The sequence below is a fragment of the Zea mays genome, chromosome 3 (genome assembly GCF_902167145.1).
Source record: "Zea mays cultivar B73 chromosome 3, Zm-B73-REFERENCE-NAM-5.0, whole genome shotgun sequence".
Lineage (NCBI taxonomy): Eukaryota > Viridiplantae > Streptophyta > Magnoliopsida > Poales > Poaceae > Zea > Zea mays.
Window position 1 is genome coordinate 216,787,840 of NC_050098.1, and position 22,058 is coordinate 216,809,897.

Here is a 22,058-nt window from a genome sequence, read left to right on the forward strand (position 1 = left end):
GTAACTCGTGTTTCTGCGTGGATGCGTCCAGGGGTTCAGCAAGTCGCTGGCCATGACGGTGCTCTCCGAGATCAGGGACAAGACCTTCTTCGCCGTCGCGGTACGCCTCCTGCCTCCATCCCCCTCACGTCACGTCGCATGCTCTTCCTCCTGTCCTTTGCTTGCCTTCCCTATCTCTCCTTGCGTGCGTCGTTGTCTCGTGTGACTCCGTAGACGGGTCGGGTGCACTCCCGCCAGGTGTTCGGCGGTATGCCGCTGCGGCGTGCCTCTTTGCTCGGCTGTTGGGTGCGACCGTGGGAGGTAAATTTGTTAGGAGGACAATTGGCGCTGGCTTGATCCCGTCACAGCATCGTGCGGTAGCTGCAGAAGTGCAGATTCGCTGGTGGAGCGAACAGGTGAAGCGCCTTGGAGTCGAATTCATGAAGCTTGGGACCTGCGAAGCTGCACTCTGCACATCGTAGCTGCAGAAGATGCTTCATGACCCAAATGTCGATACTTGCGAAGCTACACTCTGCAAAGTCCATGGTTCGCTGTAATTTTTTTTATTTTTTTATTTTTTGTTGTCTCAAACTCTCAGGGCCCCTCGCATCGTAGGACCACATCACCTTCGAGTGCATGATCTCGCCGCCGGGCGGTGTCGTGTTCTCCGGCCGATCGGGCATCTGATGAGACATCACATAACTAAAAGGTGAGAAGCGACATGCACGACCGCGCAGCCTCCATCGGTAATTCCTTCCGCCAACAAGCAAATATCCAATGAAAACGTTTTTTCATGCGAAAGCACCAGACATCGTCCATTTAATTAAAACTTTTTAAAATGCAGCACGCCAGAAGAACTGGGAATATGAAACTGCCACACCGGTGGTAGGATTACTGACATCTACTCTTTTCTATTGTAGAAAATACATGCTATGTCACATACCGCGAAATCAAACAAATCTCAAGTTTATATGCAGGTGGTAATGTGGCATCTCTAACTTTTCACATCTAACTTTTCAATAATATGTAAAGATCTTTCATTTATATGCAGGTGGTAATGTGGCATCTCTAAGGTCGTACTTGCATATCAGTAAGTCACTACTCACGTACGACTATTTAATTGTTCGGTAATTTCGTCTATGAATAGATCTATCTATTTGACAGTCTATTTATCATATGAATGTACTTATTGACCTATTAAGCTTTTGTTCGTTTATCTATTTATCAGTTGATTTCTTTCTCTGGGCTATACATGGTCAGTATGGCTCTTCTTTACTGCACATTGTATCACACAACAACCATGTCATTTGATATACCAAACCAAGAAAACGAGCACCTAATTGGAAATTTAGATGAAACTACGAACATCCAGTGCCCTTCACCGTTGCAAATGTGAGGTTAGTTGAGTACAACATTGTATATATGGACATAACATATATGTGTAATGTCAGACTGATTTATGTATTTTCCCCTGAGGGTGAAAGTTGCATGTCTGAGTTCCACTTGGGTCCAGTATTAAGCACTCTTACCATGCAGGAGAAAAAAATGACTTACCCTCCAACTTGTCCATCAACATACCATGGTCTCCAGTCATTCACAATAGAGAAATTAAGGGATCTAATCCAGGATTGTGTGCCAATATAAGGTACAACCATGTGATGATCACCACTGTAAATGTTTGTATCCTTTGATGGTCACATTCAAATGATACTTCACTGAACTCTTAATATCTTTCAAATACGGTATGCTTGTGTTGCATACTAACCATAGGGGAACTGTTCCCTGCATTGTAGAGCATAATTATACCAGAGAGTTTTACATCCACTTTACCTTTACAAATCATAATGAAATAAATTGGGCTAACACTCCCACATGTTAAAGGGAACAAAGGACAAATAAGTTGTGTTCAAAACAACTTAAAATCTCGCCAATAGTGACGTACTAATGAATCTAGCATGATGATGTTGGCCACAATAAAATTTGTATGGATGCAGAAACAAGTTGTTCTGCATTAGCTTAAGGCTTTCGTACCTTTCAAATCCCAAGAGCCTCCCTCACTGTGGCATTGTTTGCCATAATCTAGATATTGTATATAGCATTGTCTACAAAGAATGGTATGATGTGAAATGTCACACATAATATGGTGTATTGCTAAAGAAATTAAAACATCATCTAGGCACAAACTCGACACTGTAGAAATCTCAGACAAGTGAAGCTCTTCTGCAGTGAAGTCTGGTAGCTGCTGCATCTTCGGAACACCTAAACTCCTTTTCAGCTTGAGAACATTGTATTGGTTGGAGCAGTAAGTAGCATCCATGATTAGAAACAAAAATAGGGGAAATAAAATTAAAATGCATTTCAAAATAAGAAAACTAGAAAATGCAGTTGTCTATGTTTTTAATAAGCTGAAACAAATTGTTGGTTATTAAGCCGTGTGTTCCTACTGATCAGATGGCATCTATTTGCATGCACAGGTGCAGGAGTGCTACGAGCTAGGATGCTGCGACTTCGCCGACAGCGAGGTTGTTGCCCTCACCGAGAACATCGGCAAGCCGCTCGCCGAGGTGCTTAAGGAGCTCGGGAAGAGGGTCCCAGACTCCCTTGTGAAGACCCACGTCGAGGATGATGGCTTCACTATCAAGTACATTCTTAGGATTACCCGGACTAGATTTAGCTCTTGTGATTTTGCATTCTACTACAATTTTACTTGTTCTACTGCATTGACAGCTCAAGAAGAGGGTTCCAGACTCCCTTGTGAAGACCCACGTCGAGGATGATGGCTTCACTATCAAGTACATTCCTATAATTACCCGTACTAGATTTAGCTCTTGTGATTTTTGCATTCTACTACATTTTACTTGTTGTTCTGCTGCATTGAATGAGAGTACTTATACACCTGTCCAATCCTAGAATTACTAGATCATGGTCCTCCCTAGATTCAGCCCATGCCAGCTTGGCCTAATTACTCAGGTATTCTTTTTGTCTTGATGGTGCTACATTGCTGCTGTGTAAGCGTTTGTGTGCACTTGGAACGTATTGATTATTACTTATGACTAATGAGATAAACTAATGTCACTCAAGTTCAGGTTGTAGATGTAACTGTTTTATCTAGATCCAAGTACTTTATCTAGCATTCATGTGGTAGGGAGTGTTTTACAAGCTCATCAGATCATTGTATTGCATTCTACTTTGTTGTCTCACTGCTCCTTCTTTTACAGAAACAAAAACCATGGCCACCGGTTGTATGGTTTTTGAAGGATGTGTCTGGAAACTATTTGCTATCAAAACAAACCGGATGTTAGAAAATTTAACTTGGTATACTACATTGTTTGTCATGCTGCTTTTTATGTACTCAAACTGTGTAATGTTATCATGTTTCAACTTTCACTGGCCAGTCATCAAAGAAGTCTGATGTGTTTGGATTTAGGGTTCTGTTAGTCAAGTTGATCACTGGTCAGAAGGCGTTGTATTTTGAAAGAGTAGCAAATCAGAAAGGTAGAGTGCTCGACTGGGTAAGCATGCATCTTGTGTTTACTTATCCAATTTCAGATTTTCTTTAAAACTTATAGATGAAAATCACATATGTTTCCTTTATTATATTTTACTAGGCATGTGCCCGTGCGTTGCCACGTACGCACAATTACATAAAAACAAACATATATATCCTAGACATCAATACACCACAAATCATTTGCACAAATGAATACCACCACAACTATAGATAGACAAATCACACACTACAATCCACCAGATTTTTGTCGCCCCTTGCAACAATACAAAAGTTGTTTGATAAAATTATAGTGTGCAACGATTACATAAAAATAAATATATATTCTCGACATCAATATATCACAGATCATTTACACAAATGAATGCCACCACAACTATACACAGACGGATCACACCCTACAATCCACCGGATTTTTTCCCTTCCCTATGCGTCCAATGTAATACAACAATAATATAGGCTTGATATGGCAAGACACCTATGTGACCTGTGCGATGGTCGATCTGGTCGATCAGATGGTCACCTTGGTCCAGAGAGCTCCATGGCTTCTACACCAAGTGAGCATTCGTCTGCTGCAAAATCCATGTACTTTTGAAGTAGGAGCTCCGATGAGACGAACTCTAGCGTGTCCACGTTCTGTGACACCTCCCATCTCTCTATGAGTCTGTCTCCTTCCAGCATCCTGATCACCTCGAACATTCTAGGCCAGTGAGACAGGTGGTACTGACTCAACCCAGTCCTAGTTGCTACCCAGGCCTTTGTCCACCATCATGCCTAGTTGCTTTTCTTGATGAAGTTTCTTAACCTGGAAACATGGTCATGGCAATAACAGAAGCTTGAAATTCTCAAAGAACTCTCAAGAGACTGAACTGAAGGGCAAAGCAAAACAAGGTATAAAATATAATAAAGGAAACATAGGTGATTTTCATCTATAAGTTTTAAAGAAAATCTGAAATTGGATAAGTAAACACAAGATGCATGCTTACCCAGTCGAGCACTCTACCTTTCTGATTTGCTACTCTTTCAAAATACAACGCCTTCTGACCAGTGATCAACTTGACTAACAGAACCCTAAATCCAAACACATCAGACTTCTTTGATGACTGGCCAGTGAAAGTTGAAACATGATAACATTACACAGTTTGAGTACATAAAAAGCAGCATGACAAACAATGTAGTATACCAAGTTAAATTTTCTAACATCCGGTTTGTTTTGATAGCAAATAGTTTCCAGACACATCCTTCAAAAACCATACAACCGGTGGCCATGGTTTTTGTTTCTGTAAAAGAAGGAGCAGTGAGACAACAAAGTAGAATGCAATACAATGATCTGATGAGCTTGTAAAACACTCCCTACCACATGAATGCTAGATAAAGTACTTGGATCTAGATAAAACAGTTACATCTACAACCTGAACTTGAGTGACATTAGTTTATCTCATTAGTCATAAGTAATAATCAATACGTTCCAAGTGCACACAAACGCTTACACAGCAGCAATGTAGCACCATCAAGACAAAAAGAATACCTGAGTAATTAGGCCAAGCTGGCATGGGCTGAATCTAGGGAGGACCATGATCTAGTAATTCTAGGATTGGACAGGTGTATAAGTACTCTCATTCAATGCAGCAGAACAACAAGTAAAATGTAGTAGAATGCAAAAATCACAAGAGCTAAATCTAGTACGGGTAATTATAGGAATGTACTTGATAGTGAAGCCATCATCCTCGACGTGGGTCTTCACAAGGGAGTCTGGAACCCTCTTCTTGAGCTGTCAATGCAGTAGAACAAGTAAAATTGTAGTAGAATGCAAAATCACAAGAGCTAAATCTAGTCCGGGTAATCCTAAGAATGTACTTGATAGTGAAGCCATCATCCTCGACGTGGGTCTTCACAAGGGAGTCTGGGACCCTCTTCCCGAGCTCCTTGAGCACCTCGGCGAGCGGCTTGCCGATGTTCTCGGTGAGGGCAACAACCTCGCTGTCGGCGAAGTCGCAGCATCCTAGCTCGTAGCACTCCTGCACCTGTGCATGCAAATAGATGCCATCTGATCAGTAGGAACACACGGCTTAATAACCAACAATTTGTTTCAGCTTATTAAAAACATAGACAACTGCATTTTCTAGTTTTCTTATTTTGAAATGCATTTTAATTTTATTTCCCCTATTTTTGTTTCTAATCATGGATGCTACTTACTGCTCCAACCAATACAATGTTCTCAAGCTGAAAAGGAGTTTAGGTGTTCCGAAGATGCAGCAGCTACCAGACTTCACTGCAGAAGAGCTTCACTTGTCTGAGATTTCTACAGTGTCGAGTTTGTGCCTAGATGATGTTTTAATTTCTTTAGCAATACACCATATTATGTGTGACATTTCACATCATACCATTCTTTGTAGACAATGCTATATACAATATCTAGATTATGGCAAACAATGCCACAGTGAGGGAGGCTCTTGGGATTTGAAAGGTACGAAAGCCTTAAGCTAATGCAGAACAACTTGTTTCTGCATCCATACAAATTTTATTGTGGCCAACATCATCATGCTAGATTCATTAGTATGTCACTATTGGCGAGATTTTAAGTTGTTTTGAACACAACTTATTTGTCCTTTGTTCCCTTTAACATGTGGGAGTGTTAGCCCAATTTATTTCATTATGATTTGTAAAGGTAAAGTGGATGTAAAACTCTCTGGTATAATTATGCTCTACAATGCAGGGAACAGTTCCCCTATGGTTAGTATGCAACACAAGCATACCGTATTTGAAAGATATTAAGAGTTCAGTGAAGTATCATTTGAATGTGACCATCAAAGGATACAAACGTTTACAGTGGTGATCATCACATGGTTGTACCTTATATTGGCACACAATCCTGGATTAGATCCCTTAATTTCTCTATTGTGAATGACTGGAGACCATGGTATGTTGATGGACAAGTTGGAGGGTAAGTCATTTTTTTCTCCTGCATGGTAAGAGTGCTTAATACTGGACCCAAGTGGAACTCAGACATGCAACTTTCACCCTCAGGGGAAAATACATAAATCAGTCTGACATTACACATATATGTTATGTCCATATATACAATGTTGTACTCAACTAACCTCACATTTGCAACGGTGAAGGGCACTGGATGTTCGTAATTTCATCTAAATTTCCAATTAGGTGCTCGTTTTCTTGGTTTGGTATATCAAATGACATGGTTGTTGTGTGATACAATGTGCAGTAAAGAAGAGCCATACTGACCATGTATAGCCCAGAGAAAGAAATCAACTGATAAATAGATAAACGAACAAAAGCTTAATAGGTCAATAAGTACATTCATATGATAAATAGACTGTCAAATAGATAGATCTATTCATAGACGAAATTACCGAACAATTAAATAGTCATACGTGAGTAGTGACTTACTGATATGCAAGTACGACCTTAGAGATGCCACATTACCACCTGCATATAAATGAAAGATCTTTACATATTATTGAAAAGTTAGATGTGAAAAGTTAGAGATGCCACATTACCACCTGCATATAAACTTGAGATTTGTTTGATTTCGCGGTATGTGACATAGCATGTATTTTCTACAATAGAAAAGAGTAGATGTGAGTAATCCTACCACCGGTGTGGCAGTTTCATATTCCCAGTTCTTCTGGCGTGCTGCATTTTAAAAAGTTTTAATTAAATGGACGATGTCTGGTGCTTTCGCATGAAAAAACGTTTTCATTGGATATTTGCTTGTTGGCGGAAGGAATTACCGATGGAGGCTGCGCGGTCGTGCATGTCGCTTCTCACCTTTTAGTTATGTGATGTCTCATCAGATGCCCGATCGGCCGGAGAACACGACGCCGCCCGGCGGCGAGATCATGCACTCGAAGGTGATGTGGTCCTACGATGCGAGGGGCCCTGAGAGTTTGAGACAACAAAAAATAAAAAAATAAAAAAATTACAGCGAACCATGGACTTTGCAGAGTGTAGCTTCGCAAGTATCGACATTTGGGTCATGAAGCATCTTCTGCAGCTACGATGTGCAGAGTGCAGCTTCGCAGGTCCCAAGCTTCATGAATTCGACTCCAAGGCGCTTCACCTGTTCGCTCCACCAGCGAATCTGCACTTCTGCAGCTACCGCACGATGCTGTGACGGGATCAAGCCAGCGCCAATTGTCCTCCTAACAAATTTACCTCCCACGGTCGCACCCAACAGCCGAGCAAAGAGGCACGCCGCAGCGGCATACCGCCGAACACCTGGCGGGAGTGCACCCGACCCGTCTACGGAGTCACACGAGACAACGACGCACGCAAGGAGAGACAGGGAAGGCAAGCAAAGGACAGGAGGAAGAGCATGCGACGTGACGTGAGGGGGATGGAGGCAGAAGGCGTACCGCGACGGCGAAGAAGGTCTTGTCCCTGATCTCGGAGAGCACCGTCATGGCCAGCGACTTGCTGAACCCCTGGACGCATCCACGCAGAAACACGAGTTACACGAGCAACAAGCCAAGCCACCTCCTCTGCTTAACTAACACACCTGAATGAAGAAGAGGAAGTGAGAGGGAGGAAAGGTGACCCCGAGTAGAGACGGTGCCGTTTTGGAGGAGGGCGGCGGGGCTCCGCGATTCCGATCTCATGGGTCGCGGGATAGAGGTAGAGCAGCCGAGGCGAGGCGCTGCGGGCGTGGGGATCTGATTTGCAGGGAGGATCTGAGGGGGATGGGGATCAGTGGAGCAGGCGGGGGAACGGTGGTTTGCGCGTGCGCGGAAGGGGCCGAGCGAGGGCATGGCTGAGCGAGCGAGGATCGGGTGCTGGCGCATGCTCGTTGGCGGAGGGGGAGGCGGATCCGCCATGCGCGGGCATGTGGCTGGCTGTGCGCGGAGGGGGCCAAGCGGGATGGAGGCAAAATCCGCTGCACCCGCCATCCATGGCGGCATTTGCGGGGGCAGGGGCCTGCGGATTGCGGAGATCCCGCCCTTCCATCGACGATGGAGGCTGGCGGGCGGTGTGGGAGAGGGGGCGGGGTCATGGTGTAGCCCCTGGTGGACGTCTAGGGAGGCGCGATTTCTCCGTAAACCATGGATCTTCCAGGAGAGCGTGGAGAAGGATGGAGGTTGGTGCTTCGCCAACGATGGAAACCTTGCCCGGAGCCTTGATTGAAGGCCTGCGTATTTGCGCGAGCGAGGCCGATACGGTGGGGAGCGGGAATTGTGCATGGATTGAAGGTCGCAGGATGCGGGGCGGGGTGCTCCAGCGGCAGAACGTCTGAGGTGTGGACGCCTACACTATACACATAAGTAGTAGTAGAGATTAGTTCACTGGAAAAAAAAGCTATATAGAGACGGTTTGTAACCTATTATTATTGACGATGGTAGGAGCCAATAGAAAACATTTTTTAACAACTGGTTAATTAAGAACCGCTAGTGAAAATCAATTTCCACTAGCGGTAGAGTAAGACAATCGACAATAGAAATCATTTTCACTCGCGATTGGTATAAAAACCGTACAATTTTTTTTAGAAACTACAAACCGGGTTTTAAAACAGCAAAATAAAATATTTTAATCATTGAGGGCCCACCCGTCCATCTTGAGGTGGCAAGTCGCAGTTTTTTTTCTGCAAAATTCACGCGCGCCACGAGTCTAGTGGCAATCTAATCCCTAACCTCACCGTCATGTTTAGCCTCCTGTTTCACTTAGGGGATGTTTGGTTGCTCCTGCTAAAGTTTAGCCCGGGTCACATTAAGCGTTTGACTTTTAAATAGGAGTATGAAATATAGACCCAACCAACTGGACTAGATTCGTCTCGTCTTTTAATTTTCGGCTGACAAATTAGTTTTATAATTCGACTACATTTAATACCCGGAACGGAGGTTCAAACATTCGATGGGACATGAGCTAAATTTTAGCGGGGTGTAACCAAACACCCCCTTACTTGTGTTTAGATTACAGTTTTGTTGTCCATCACTAACAGTTTCCTAAGTCGGGCCAGCATTTTATTTTTTATTGGCGTTCGAAACTATACATAGAAATTAGACTTTCCTGCAAGCATAAAGTTTTTTTTACTAGTGGTTTACACAAAATATATGTGGTTATTCTATCTTGGGCACGCCGTACCTGATTCGTTCAAGGTCGACCACAGCTGACTTCTTTTATTTATGCATTTGTTTATTTTGAACAAGCGATTATTCTAAGACACGAGCAAGTATAACATGTGTGTGGCTTTATATAAATTTATTGGCTCCAGTATATCGACAAAATCTGATGAAAAGCAAGTAAGCAGCGCAGTTGAGCTACCGTTCTCGTCGTGACTCGTGAGCTAACTTTGTGTGATCTGAGATATTTCATTCTAATTGTTCTCCACTTCTTCAGGCTTCAGCAGCAACTTATTTCATTTCCGGATGAAAAGTGAAAACAGATCGAATACCGTAGGCCTGCAGATTTTATTTAATACACCAAAAAACATTTTTTTACAATATTATGGTTTAACAAATAGAAGGTTTGTTCCATCCAACTAGAAGTTTTTAAAAACAAAAAGGTAAAATCTAAGGCTCTGTCAAATACTTAAAAAATGTTTTGCAACCAAACTAAGGCGCTGTTTAAATTCTTTAGTCGCCTTGCTAAACTTAGGAACTAAACTTTAGTCCTTAAAATAACTTGTTTGGTTTTAGAGACTAAAACGAACTAAAGAGCATTAATTATTATGTATAAAGACAAGATCACCCCTAATTGCAGAGAGATAGAGGGGAAAATCTCGTAGAAAATGCAAATTTAGTCACTTATGGTCCCTCGGCCCTCTGCTCGAACTTTATCTTTGCTTAGTCCACGAAGCTCTTCCTCTGAGTTTGTCAAGCTATCTTTAAGTCACATCATCTTGAGTTTACATTGAACATCCATCTTCTTACGATATGATCAATAATCATATTCATCCTTCTTTCATGTCTTCTGTTCTTTTGTCATAACAAACCATCTATGCATGAGACTTCTCCAATTCATCAACTCATGTCTCATTATCCAATGTCAACCATGTTTGCTTTCTCATACCATTGTGGTATCCCAAATACTCATATCTAACTGACTATACTATGGAATATCCCCGCCATTACTTTGTGTTGAACCATTTTATACTTCCATATAGCTTTCATGTTCAACGCTTAACAAACTTTCTGTGTTTTAAAGGAGGCCTTAAGCTACATATGGAATTTTAACCATTTTTTACATTTTTCCTGTAAAGTTTCTATATAGTTCCTATTACATTCCTGTGTTTTAAAGGAGGCCTTAAGCTACAGTCAACAAATCGTATATATAGCCGTGCAAACCACTGTTTTGCAATGTAGAATACATTATTTACAAAGTAGAGTTTAGAATAAGAGATGCGAATGAGTAAGATTCTAGAGATAGACTTAATAAGCCCATTTTAGACACACACTTCTAGTGACGCTCATTGAGAAAATAAAAAGGACATGTACACTAGGTCACAAGTACAAGAAGCGTGCGCGCGTGGTATTTTTCATACACATATGTCTTATTAACAATACGCAGTTCCACGTCATTATAGCAAAACAGGCTGAATCCACGTTTTTTTTTTAAAAAAATAGTACTAGTAATCGTAGTGTGGTCTCGGCGATACAAGTGGCATTCCATTCTGCTGCTTTCCATGGGGCAGCCGCCGCCCGCCAGCGAAGCCCCCTGCACACGTTTGACTCCCCCGGCTCACCCGCCACATGCAGTCCATCCTCAACCATCTCCACCATTAATCCAATCCCTCCTCGCTAATCTTAAATTTCTTAATTAAATCCACCCTCCTCTTAATGGCCTTCCTCTTTTTCGTTGCCCCACTTCACACCTTTAATTACAAAATACTGCAACCCCTTCTCCTCCTCCTCCCCCCTCCCTTTGCTTCCCCTTTACTCCCCCCCTCTCTCCTTCATGTACGCAGGTGCGCGCCGTGCTGGGTTTGCCGGTTTCTCCTCTTTCGCCACGGAGCAAAAGCCGCTCGCCCTTGTCCAGGCTCCGCATTCCGGCGCCACTGCCAGCAAGCCGGAACAGTAAGGCGCCTGGCCTCTCTCCAGTTCTGACTGAGGCCTGAGGGCGCGCATAGGGGAGCTCGTCATGGAGTTCTCCTTCAATGGGGTTTGATGCGAGGTGCTGGTGCTGCCAAGGTGATTTCCTCTTGCTGTGCTTCGTTTCTCGTTTAGGTGTGTCGACGACTCCTTGTCTTGTGGTGTGTTCTGAATTCTGATGTCGACAGGGCCCCTAATTCCTGTACATTGTCCCTTGACCGGATTATCTTCTTCCGAATTCCCTGTATGCTCGGCATGTCGCGTCCATTATTCCGCTGTTTGATTTAGTTTCCTTTCCTGCGTGCTTCCTCCCCGCTCACATGGAAGTGGAACCGAACCGTGCTCTCAGAGGATGCGTAGCTTTCTTCTCCAGACAAAATTTGCCCTTTTCCTCCTGTAGTTCCGCTCATGTGCAGCTTCAGGTCCCTGAGTTGGCTAACGTACCTTTTCTTTTTTCCTTTCTTGCGCAGGTAAATAAAGCGGTTGGGATAAGTTTGTAAATTGCTTTGTCAAACCAGGACAAGGTTCTGAATCAGGGGCAGGCAACCTCTCGCGTAGCCTGTTCATCTTCATCAGACAGGCCCAAGGATATGTCGTCGTCCAACAACTCTGTCAGCGCGGCGCTGTCAGGAACGACGCCCGTGTTCCGGCTGAGAGTATGGCAGCTGATTGCCATCGCCGTCGGGATAGTCATGGCGATCCTGCTCGTCATTGCGTTGTGCCTTTCGCTGCGGAGGAAAAAGAAGACAGTGAAAGGGTTCGACAACACTTCGCTGGCCGAGATCCCGATCGTCTCCAAGGAGATCAACGTCGACAGAGTCGATGCGCAGAGCCTACATGACGGTGAAGCGCCCTTCATGCCGGTGCAGGATAAGTACTCGCAGACCAAAGGCGCAGGGCAGCTGGGAGGGCGTAGATCCGTCGACGTCGACGCGTTCAGCCAGTGCAGCTCGGTGTACAACATAGAGAAGGCCGGGAGCTCGTACTCCGAAGATTACAGCTACAGCAGCTCCGGTCCGGCTAGGAAAGGCAGCTCACCGTATGCGTATTCAGCGTCGCCGCTGGTTGGCCTGCCTGAGCTGTCGCATCTAGGCTGGGGCCACTGGTTTACCTTGAGGGACCTGGAGTGCGCCACGAACCGGTTTGCGAAGAGCAATGTTCTTGGGGAGGGTGGCTACGGAGTTGTCTACAAGGGCCGTCTGGTGAATGGGACTGAGATCGCCGTGAAGAAGATCCTTAATAATGTGTAAGTGTACAGTCTCGCTGAGTTTACCTTGTAATGTATTGACTTAGAGCTGAGATTTGGTATCTGGTTTGCAGGGGGCAGGCAGAGAAGGAATTCAGAGTTGAAGTTGAAGCCATCGGTCATGTTCGGCACAAGAATCTGGTCCGCCTTCTGGGATATTGCGTGGAAGGGATACATAGGTTGGCATTTCGTCCTTTTGGTTCCTTCTTTCTGCTGGATTTATTACATCTGTTTCTATGAAAGATCATAAAAGCTGCTAGGACCAGCATACATGCTTCAACGCCTACAAGTTCATCATGATATCTGTAGTTCTTTACTAGACATCATGTCCTGAAGATTCACAGTGGATCAAGTGTTCAATACCATGAAAATAAGTTATTTTTCCCTGTTGTATCCAATGCTAGTTTGAGCCTTTCCCTCCATTTCCATGTTTAGGGCTAGTTTGGCAACCCCATATTTCCAAGGTTTTTTTTTTATTTTTCCAAGGGAAATTAGTTTATTTTCCCTTGGAAAAATGAGAATCCCCTGGAAAAATAGAGTTGCCAAACTAGGCCTTATTAGTATTTCTGGCAACAAAAAGGCAATTTCAAGGTTCAAACTATTGTGATTATATTTTTGTTTTGTTGCATATGGACTTGTTCTGAATATTTGCTTGCAGGATGCTTGTCTACGAGTATGTTAATAATGGCAACCTGGAACAATGGCTTCATGGCGTGAATCAACACGGTGTCCTTAGTTGGGAAAACCGTATGAAAATTCTCCTTGGCACTGCAAAAGCGTAAGTTTGGAATCTGGACATGTTTCACTCCATTTCCGGAAATCTTGCTTAACTTAAGACTGTTGACTATATACATGCTAATGCTGGTTTCATGATTTGCAGTCTCGCGTACCTTCATGAGGCCATAGACCCCAAAGTTGTGCACAGAGACATCAAGTCAAGTAATATCTTAATCGACGATGAATTCAACAGCAAGGTTTCTGATTTTGGGTTGGCTAAACTTCTGAATTCTGACAAAAGTCATATCAATACAAGAGTTATGGGAACATATGGGTATAGCTCTGTTTTATGACGTTCCCTTTCCTATTGTTAGGGCTAGTTTGGAAACTTGAATCCCTTTTGGAATTCCCGCGGCTATTTTTCCCCCTCAATCCCTGGAAATCCCGGAGGAAATTTAAGTTTCCAAACTAGTCCTGAGCTCTTCTTTTTCATCTAGAAAACTGGAGATAGGTTTCCTAATGTTCTTAATCTGATGCCAGGTATGTAGCACCTGAGTACGCAAATAGTGGGATGCTAAATGAAAAAAGTGACATATACAGTTTTGGAGTGGTGTTGTTAGAATGTGTGACAGCTAGGGATCCAGTTGATTACAGTAAGCCTGCAGATGAGGTGCGAGTTTTCCCCGTTTCAGAGAATTGGTGCGATTGCATTTTTCATTTACTTCTTAAACCTCTTCTATTGTTTGTTTCAGGTGAATCTCATAGAGTGGCTTAAGATGATGGTTACCAGTAAGAGGGCAGAGGAGGTAGTGGATCCAAACCTCGATGTTAAGCCACCAAAACGTGCCCTTAAGCGGGCAATCCTGGTTGGCTTCAAGTGCGTTGATCCTGATGCTGACAAGAGGCCAAAGATGAGTCACGTTGTCCAGATGCTTGAATCCGTTCAGAACGCATACCATCAAGTACCCATCTTATCCTAACATCTTTCTTTCTCCGTACTCCTGCCTTTTTATTAGCACAGCACAGATATGTACCCTTCTTTGACCATCTTTTAACATTAGCGTGTTTTTCTTATCAAAATCAGGATCAAAGAAAGCTCAGCCAGGTGGGAAGCATAGATATCGAGTCGCAGCAGTCGCTAGAGGAGACTTCAAACAGTGCTGATGCCTGAACCTCTCCGATTCTGAACAAGCACTGGAATCATCTGATAGCAACATTGAATTGATCGTTGCTCGGTACTTTATAGAGTGAGTGGATCAGGCTTACAGTTTGCATATACTGGAGGAGGAGGTGGTTAAAATCAATCAGTAGCAAGTTGTTCATTCCGTTTTTTTACCCATTTTTCCGGGTGTGCTTCTATACTCCCCTAAAAGGTTCATCTCTTTTACCCTTAGGATATGTATAGTTTTCCTTTTGGGAGAGCATAGAAGCACCTTCATCTTCTTCTTCTTTTTCGTTTGAGTTGCCAGGAGCGACTAACCTCAGGCATAGTCACTGGATTTCATTACCCGTGTGTAGCGGCTTTATGGAAACTCACTGTTACCCTATATGAAAACATGAAATTTCCTGCTGTGAAGCGCTGACATCTGAATCCTTTTTTCCCCCTGACAACTTCCACCCTGATATCGAAGGTATCTGCACGAGCAGATGACCTGTTGTCTTTATTAGTTGGTGTCAGTGGCTACCAAACTGATCATCTGAAGGACTCGATATTGCGTTCTTGACTGCTGAAATCCGGAGGCAGATGTTTGGCCCTGACACCTGGAAATCGATTGGTTTCTTGTTCCTGCACATGAACGATCACAAGGATCCCAATGATTGGTGCCTGCTTGGTTTACAAGTTTTGACACCTTCGGTGCCCTTTATGGAGGACTCCAATCAATGATTGGCACCTTTGCAGCTGGTTCTGTTACTGAACCCGCACTACTTGCACTTGCTTTTTGCTGGACTCATCATTCGGTGAGCCTTGTATTACCAGCATACGAGATTAACATTTGCTAACTGATGGACGGTGCTTTGGAGTCCCTGCTTCCATGCTGTGTACTTCACTGAATCACCCGACTGACTGAGTCTTTAGATTGACTCCAACGGTGAAATGTAAAATGTTGTCTACGATTTTCTTCTCTATACACTCCAACATAGTCCTTTAAAGTGTCTTCAAATGTAGAGAACATTTTTTGTTATAATTATTTGGGTTTAGCCCATTTAATTTTTGAATAATCCTTAGAAAAATTTAAAAAAACATCCATGCAAAAGGTGTATGACAATATTTAGTTTCACATTTCTAGTTAAGGTGAAAAGAACACAACTTAAATAGTTGGATGCTCCCAATAGCCTTGCAAGTGATGGGTGAGAGGAAGAACGAGCATGCTTGCCTCGCCGGGCGAAGGGGGCGAGGCATGCGTGTGTCTCCCGTCGAAATTAGGGTCCAATTCTTGTGCGCATATGGCTTACTTTTGTAGTTTTCTTTAGTCGCTTAATTTGTTGTAGATTATCTGGCTTCTTTATCTGTTGTTATTTTTGGATCTACATAACTAACTCGGTTTAGGTATGCCAAAACCCTAACGTGGGTTCTTCCTATAAATACATATGAGTGTTGTCGTCGATAAACACCACACCAACACATCTAGGTTCCTCCTCTTCCTGCCTGTTGTGTCACCACGTACGTTACTTCATTCCGATTTTTAGTGTGCACCCGCAAACAGAAGAGCAGGTGTCTGAAACCATCATCCTCAACTAGACAGGGTCAATAAGGTGTTTGCCTTTTTGGGAAGCGCTCTACATAACTGCTCGATTGATTCTTCAATTTGTCGTCTATAACTTTGTCACCAAGGCTCATCTTCCTCCTTGTCCCGTTAGTGTTTTACGTCGTCGGCAAGAATGAAATGGTATTGAACGTCAGTGTCATATTCTCTACCGATCATTATCAAGAAAGAAGCGTACATTTATGTCTCTTTATCCATATCTTTCATACTAGTATGTTTAGATATGGTCTTGCTATTGTGAGTGCATGTTTAGATCTTGCTTAGATCTAGTTCTTTTTCTATACATATATGTCTTCTTGGTCTTACTTTATTTTTGGACTAAATTAAAACTGGTTATACTAAATTTTCCATCACTTTTATCCTCTGTGTATAGTATAGACTGTTTCTTCTCTCGTCTATTCATTTTTATACTTAGACAACAGATTAAGTAAAACTAAAATATATATGAGGTATTTGAAAAATATGAAAAACACATATGAAATATGTCTAATTAAGATATTTAACATATAGAAGAAGACGTTGTTAGAGAGAAATGAAATATAGAGAAGAAAATCTTTAAGAAATTTTTGTAAAGCGTGGATATAGATAATGACTGTTGGGACCTTCCTCTTTCGAAGGTCCTAAAAAACACGACTAACCATTTGCTTCCAGCATACTGCTGACTATTACAGGAGCTTCGTCACTAGAAAAGCTTCGACAAAACACAAGAGGAGCATGACGAAGCAAGCTTCGTCTAACAGGCTTCGTCACGGTGAAACGGGAAGTCGACGTAAGGAGAAGATATTCAAGTTAATAAGTACAAATAACGAAACTATTCTTGTGACATTTTGTAAACTTTGTATGTAATTATTGAGGGTATGAATGTAATAGCACACAAACCCTTATGTTTGCCTATAAATAGATGAACAATACTCCCGTACTGTTCAGGCTGGATTGTAATTTCCCTCGCGTTATCGCCTTCAAACAATCCGAATGTATCAATGTAATCTAAATTTTGATGATGTTTGTACGTTTATTATGGAATAAATATATGAATGGACATCACATCTCGTGTATATAAATCTTTATTTTTATGAATGAAAAGACGTATTCTTCATGACCTTCGTCTGAAGATTATTATATCTGAAAGGAGATATTTCGAATGACGAATGTATTTAACAATTAATAACTGTTGTTGGTACTCGCTCTCTGAAGCAAGTGGATCCAACAGGGAAGTGCAATGTGTATTGGCAAAGTTTTTAGTGAGATGACAATAGCTCTATTAATCTAGCCTCTCAAGGGCACTATACGGGGGTATTTATAGGTATTTGAGTGACCACCTGTCCCTTGTCAAAGACGTTTATGCCCTCGAGTATCCGGTCTATCCCCAGAATATTCTCACAAGAGGATGTTACAGACTGTCATTACAGAAAATGATATTACAGACGCGGCCCGTAATATGCTTATCCGCACGGGGCCCGTTACAGTGGGCCAAATCCCAACTGGGCCTCCCGACGTGGTGAGGACGTGAGACTAGTAGACTTCGACAGAGCTTTCGTCTTGCAACGGAGAGGACGAATGGGGACCGCGCCGGTCTTCATCCGGTCGACGCCTCCGGCTTGCTCGGACGTGCTATGTAGATGTGGTCTTCGTCGGTGTAGCGAGGCGACGAAGCCATCAAACGAAGGGTAGCGTATTCGTCCTCGCTCCAACAACTGTGTTGTCTTGTTCTTGATTCACGATAGTCGAGAACAAGTGACCAAAAATAGTATTACTGGACTTTCCTTTCCTGGATCCTCACCTCCATATTTCTCGGACCAACCAATCATGCAGTGTGTACCGTTCGGAACAAGGATTCCTCCTTGGTTTCCTGTCCGCCAAGATTGTCACGCTCCGAACAGGCAAAGGAGAGACGTGGACGATGGCAACACAACCGCCACAAGCGGAGCTAAGCGAGGGCTTTCCAAACTGACAACTGCCGTCAGTCTCTTCACAAACAGAAACCGAGAAACCAGCGTTTGACGGTCACTGACACTCGCCCGTGGGGATGCTTTAAAGCAACGATGCTTACTCCATTGCTCCTACTGAAAATTCAATAAGAAACTGCCATAGCCGCGATCTCAATTCTCAAGCAACATAGGAAAGCCAACCTGGTGCTACATTTATACCCAACGATTTGATGTCAAAGGGCGTGTTCGGCTGGCTGCAAGCCGACACTGTTGCAGCTGTTTGGACTGCTGCAGCTGCAATCCATAGAGAGAAAAATACTGTAGAAGCCGCAGCCGCAGCCGGATTGCAGCCGCAGCAAGCCGCAGCGAACAAGCTGAAATTCTTCGATTACAATTCTTAGAAACGTGTACGTACGATGTACTCACCCTCTCTTGAGTTCCAGTCATTCAAACAAGACCTTTCACGTTAGCAAAGACATTTTCATCTCAGGAGGAATGTAGCCCTTCAGCGAAGTAAACATCATGCCATAAGCTAAGGGGTGTTTGAACGATAGTAGTTAGTTAGCTAAAAATTGCTAGCGAAATTAGATAGCTAGCAAATATCTAGCTAAATATTAGATAATTTACTAAAAATAGCTAATAGCTAAGCTGCTAGCTCAATTGTTTAGATATCTTCAACTAATTTTAGTAATTAATTATTAGCTCTAGTGCATTTAAACATCTCTTAAGTCTCATTTTTTTATGATGCATATACATTAGCTACATACTACCTTGAGAAGCTTGTCAACAATGAATATTAATTAAAAACTTAGATCAACCTTGGAAGGACTAGTTGGCATTGTAAAAAGACGAAATAGACACCCAAATTCAAGTCAGTAGACTTGAACCTGGGTGGAGCTGTACACTTATACTCATATGGTTATATATCTGAATATTTCCCATAGGTTTTGTTCCTTACCATTAAAGGGGAAAACATGATACATATCTGGTCGTCTGCACGTATCATGCAATTCTAGCAGACCAAAGATAGGCATAGCATGATTTATGATTGGGATGTAAAAGGGGTGGCATACTTGCACTAGTCCACCAAGATCGTCCCTCAAATCCAGAACTTAATTAGGACATACTTCGCATGTTATTAATGCAAAACATTGTCATTTATACTCATTGTCATATGTAAGAGCCATTATGTGTACATCAAAATAAACACATTTGTACAATGAATAACCTTTTGACAAGGTAATTATCTATTTTTATAATGAACTATTACATTAAAACATCATCACATGTAATTTTAACGGGTCCCGTGGGGAACGGGGATGGGGAATGCTTCCCCATCTTCATCCTTGTTTAACTGTCGAGAGATTTTTTCTGTTTATATCCCCCGCGGTGGAAGAAACTTCCCCATTTCTATCCTCTAATGGAAGAATTCCTCTGGAGGAATCCGGAATTGGGTCCCTTTTGCCATCTAACGACTTCCCACGTCGCGGTACACCCATCCTTCCTGACAAGGTTTTCACCTAGCCCGAGGTTATATGTGTACATTTGTGCTTTGCCTGATAGGCCGATCCAAAGCACACAATTCCAAATACGACCCAAGTCTGGCACAGTCCATCTTAATTGTGGGTCTGGGTCGGCACGACCCAATGTGTGGGTCGCGCCTGAACCTCAAGTCAAGCCCACGGGTCGACCTGCCACGACTCATTTAATTAAGGCCCATCGAAGCCCACTAAACATAGACTTAGTATTTAACTAAGGCTCGTTAAAGCTCACAGGACCAGCACAACTTAGAAAATCTAGAGCTTCAACAGGCCTTTGAGAACTAGACAACTAGTAACTAGATGGAATAGTGATAATGATCATTGTATATGTATTTCGTATAGTGAGAGCACCTAGAGGGGGGGTGAATAGGTGATCCTATAAAATCAAACACTAAATAGCCACAAAACTTAGTTATTAAAGTGTTAGCTCGACTAAGTAGTTTTAAAGCGAGTTCTTGTGGATAAAACAATCACAGAGAAGGCAACACAAGAGACACACGATTTTTATCCCGTGGTTTGGCCAAGTAACACTTGCCTATTTCCACGTTGTGGCGTCCCAATGGACGAGGGTTGCACTCAACCCCTTTCAAGCGATCCAATGATCAACTTGAATACCACGGCTTTCTTCCTTATAATCTTTTTCCCGTTTGCGAGGAATCTCCACAATTTGGAGTCTCTCGCCCTTACAATTGAGATTACAAAGAAGGCACAAAGTAAGGTTGGGAAGAGCAACACACACAAGACTCAAATCCGCAGCACACCCACACACACAAGTCACAATTTGAGCTCGAAACACAACACACGGAGTTCGCAACTCAATTGGAGCTCAATCACTAACACATAGAATCAAATGCGTGGGGTTGGAGTCTTGGAGTTTTAGGATGTTTAGTGAATGCTTGCGGTGACTCCTCCATGCGCCTAGGGGTCTCTTTTATAGCCCCAAGGCAGCTAGGAGCCGTTGGAGACAATCTTGGAAGGCAATTCATGCCTTCTGTCGAGTGGTGCACCGGACAGTCCGGTGCGCCACCGGACAGCTACTGTAGCCTGTCCGGTGCGTGATTTCCTTCCAAATCGGGCACAATCGACCGTTGCAGCTCCGGGCCCGTTGGCGCACCGGACACTGTCCGGTGCACACCGGACAGTCCGGTGCCCCTGCCGACCGTTGGAGCTACCACGCGTCGCCCGCAGATTTCGCGGCCGATCGTTGGCGCTAGCGACCGTTGGCTCACTGGACAGTCCGGTGCACCACCGGATAGTCCGGTGAATTATAGCCGTACGCCGCCGTCGAATCCCGAGAGTGGCCTTTTCACCATTGCCCAGCCTGGTGCACCGGACACTGTCCGGTGTGCCAGTCCGAGCTGAAGTTTGGCTGCTCACGGCCAAGTCTTTTGCAATTCGATTCCTCTCTTTTCGGCACTGTTTCTAGCATTTAGACAAACAATGTTAGTTCACAAAAAACAATATACTAAGTTTAGAAACATACCTTTTACTTTGATTTGCACCTTTCACACATTTAGCACATTAGTACTCAAATAATGTGTTGGGCATCTAATCACCAAAATACTTATAAAAATTACTCAAGGGCACATTTCCCTTTCAATCTCCCCCTTTTTGGTGATTTATGCCAACACATCAAAAAGCAACAAAAGAAGTGCAATATCGATTCAAATTGAAGACCAAATTGTTTTTGCTTATGATTTGGCATATTTAGATCACTCTTTGCCACCACTTGGTTTGTTTTTGCAAATGAAATTCTTTTTCCTATCTCTAAGTCAAACACACTTGTTTGGGCACATATAAAGTTATTCCAAGAGTAAAATTGATCAAGTGCCAAAAACTCCCCCCCTTTTCCCATAATCAAAATTCTTCCCCACAAGAGACCAAATTTTGCAATAAGAGTATTTTGGACAAATCACAAAATTCTAACTCTATTATTTTCAAAAATCACAAGTGGTTGGCTGATCCATTTGCTTTGGCCTTAATTTCTCCCCCTTTGGCATTAAGCACCAAAAACGGGATCATTGTTGGCCCTTTAACCCCATTGCCTCACCAAAAATGTCAATTCAGAGCAAAAAGCAATTAGAGCATAAGAATGAACTTGGAATTAATTACACTAATACCGGAGTGGAGTGGAAGTCTTTGCATCATCCAAGTCCACATTTCCCTTTCAATGCATCTTTTAGACTACATCAAGTATACTCAAACAACCAGGTTAGTCTCAAAAGGTCAATCCAAGTTACACGAATCTAAGACATTTAACTCATTACGCAACCTGCAAAACCTTTTCTCATCTAAAGGCTTAGTGAAGATATCGGCTAGCTGGTTCTCGGTG

The 22,058-nt window shown here is 43.0% G+C and overlaps 1 protein-coding gene and 1 long non-coding RNA gene across 2 annotated transcripts; one reads left to right on the plus strand and one right to left on the minus strand.

The window, feature by feature from the left end:
* Positions 1-3,790: 3,790 nt before the first annotated feature.
* Positions 3,791-5,505, minus strand: LOC109945342 (uncharacterized). Its single transcript, XR_002268494.1, has 2 exons — positions 5,345-5,505; positions 3,791-5,258 (listed from the first exon to the last, which is right to left on the minus strand). It is a non-coding gene; the product is annotated as an uncharacterized lncRNA (long non-coding RNA).
* Positions 5,506-11,098: 5,593 nt separating this feature from the next.
* Positions 11,099-15,083, plus strand: LOC103651392 (probable receptor-like protein kinase At2g42960). The gene is made up of 8 exons (XM_008677029.3): positions 11,099-11,628; positions 12,000-12,775; positions 12,850-12,954; positions 13,434-13,553; positions 13,656-13,826; positions 14,033-14,162; positions 14,245-14,454; positions 14,577-15,083. The coding sequence occupies exons 2-8, from the start codon at positions 12,120-12,122 to the stop codon at positions 14,661-14,663; spliced, it is 1,479 nt and encodes a 492-aa protein (XP_008675251.1). The 5' UTR covers positions 11,099-11,628; positions 12,000-12,119; the 3' UTR covers positions 14,664-15,083.
* Positions 15,084-22,058: the final 6,975 nt, after the last annotated feature.

Excerpts from the sequence above, each read along its gene's own strand:
- LOC103651392 (XM_008677029.3), top strand. The coding sequence starts at position 12,120 with ATGTCGTCGTCCAACAACTCTGTCAGCGCGGCGCTGTCAGGAACGACG. Across the intron at positions 12,776-12,849 it reads AAGAAGATCCTTAATAATGT|GGGGCAGGCAGAGAAGGAAT; the intron begins GTAAGTGTACAG and ends TCTGGTTTGCAG. Across the intron at positions 12,955-13,433 it reads TGCGTGGAAGGGATACATAG|GATGCTTGTCTACGAGTATG; the intron begins GTTGGCATTTCG and ends ATTTGCTTGCAG.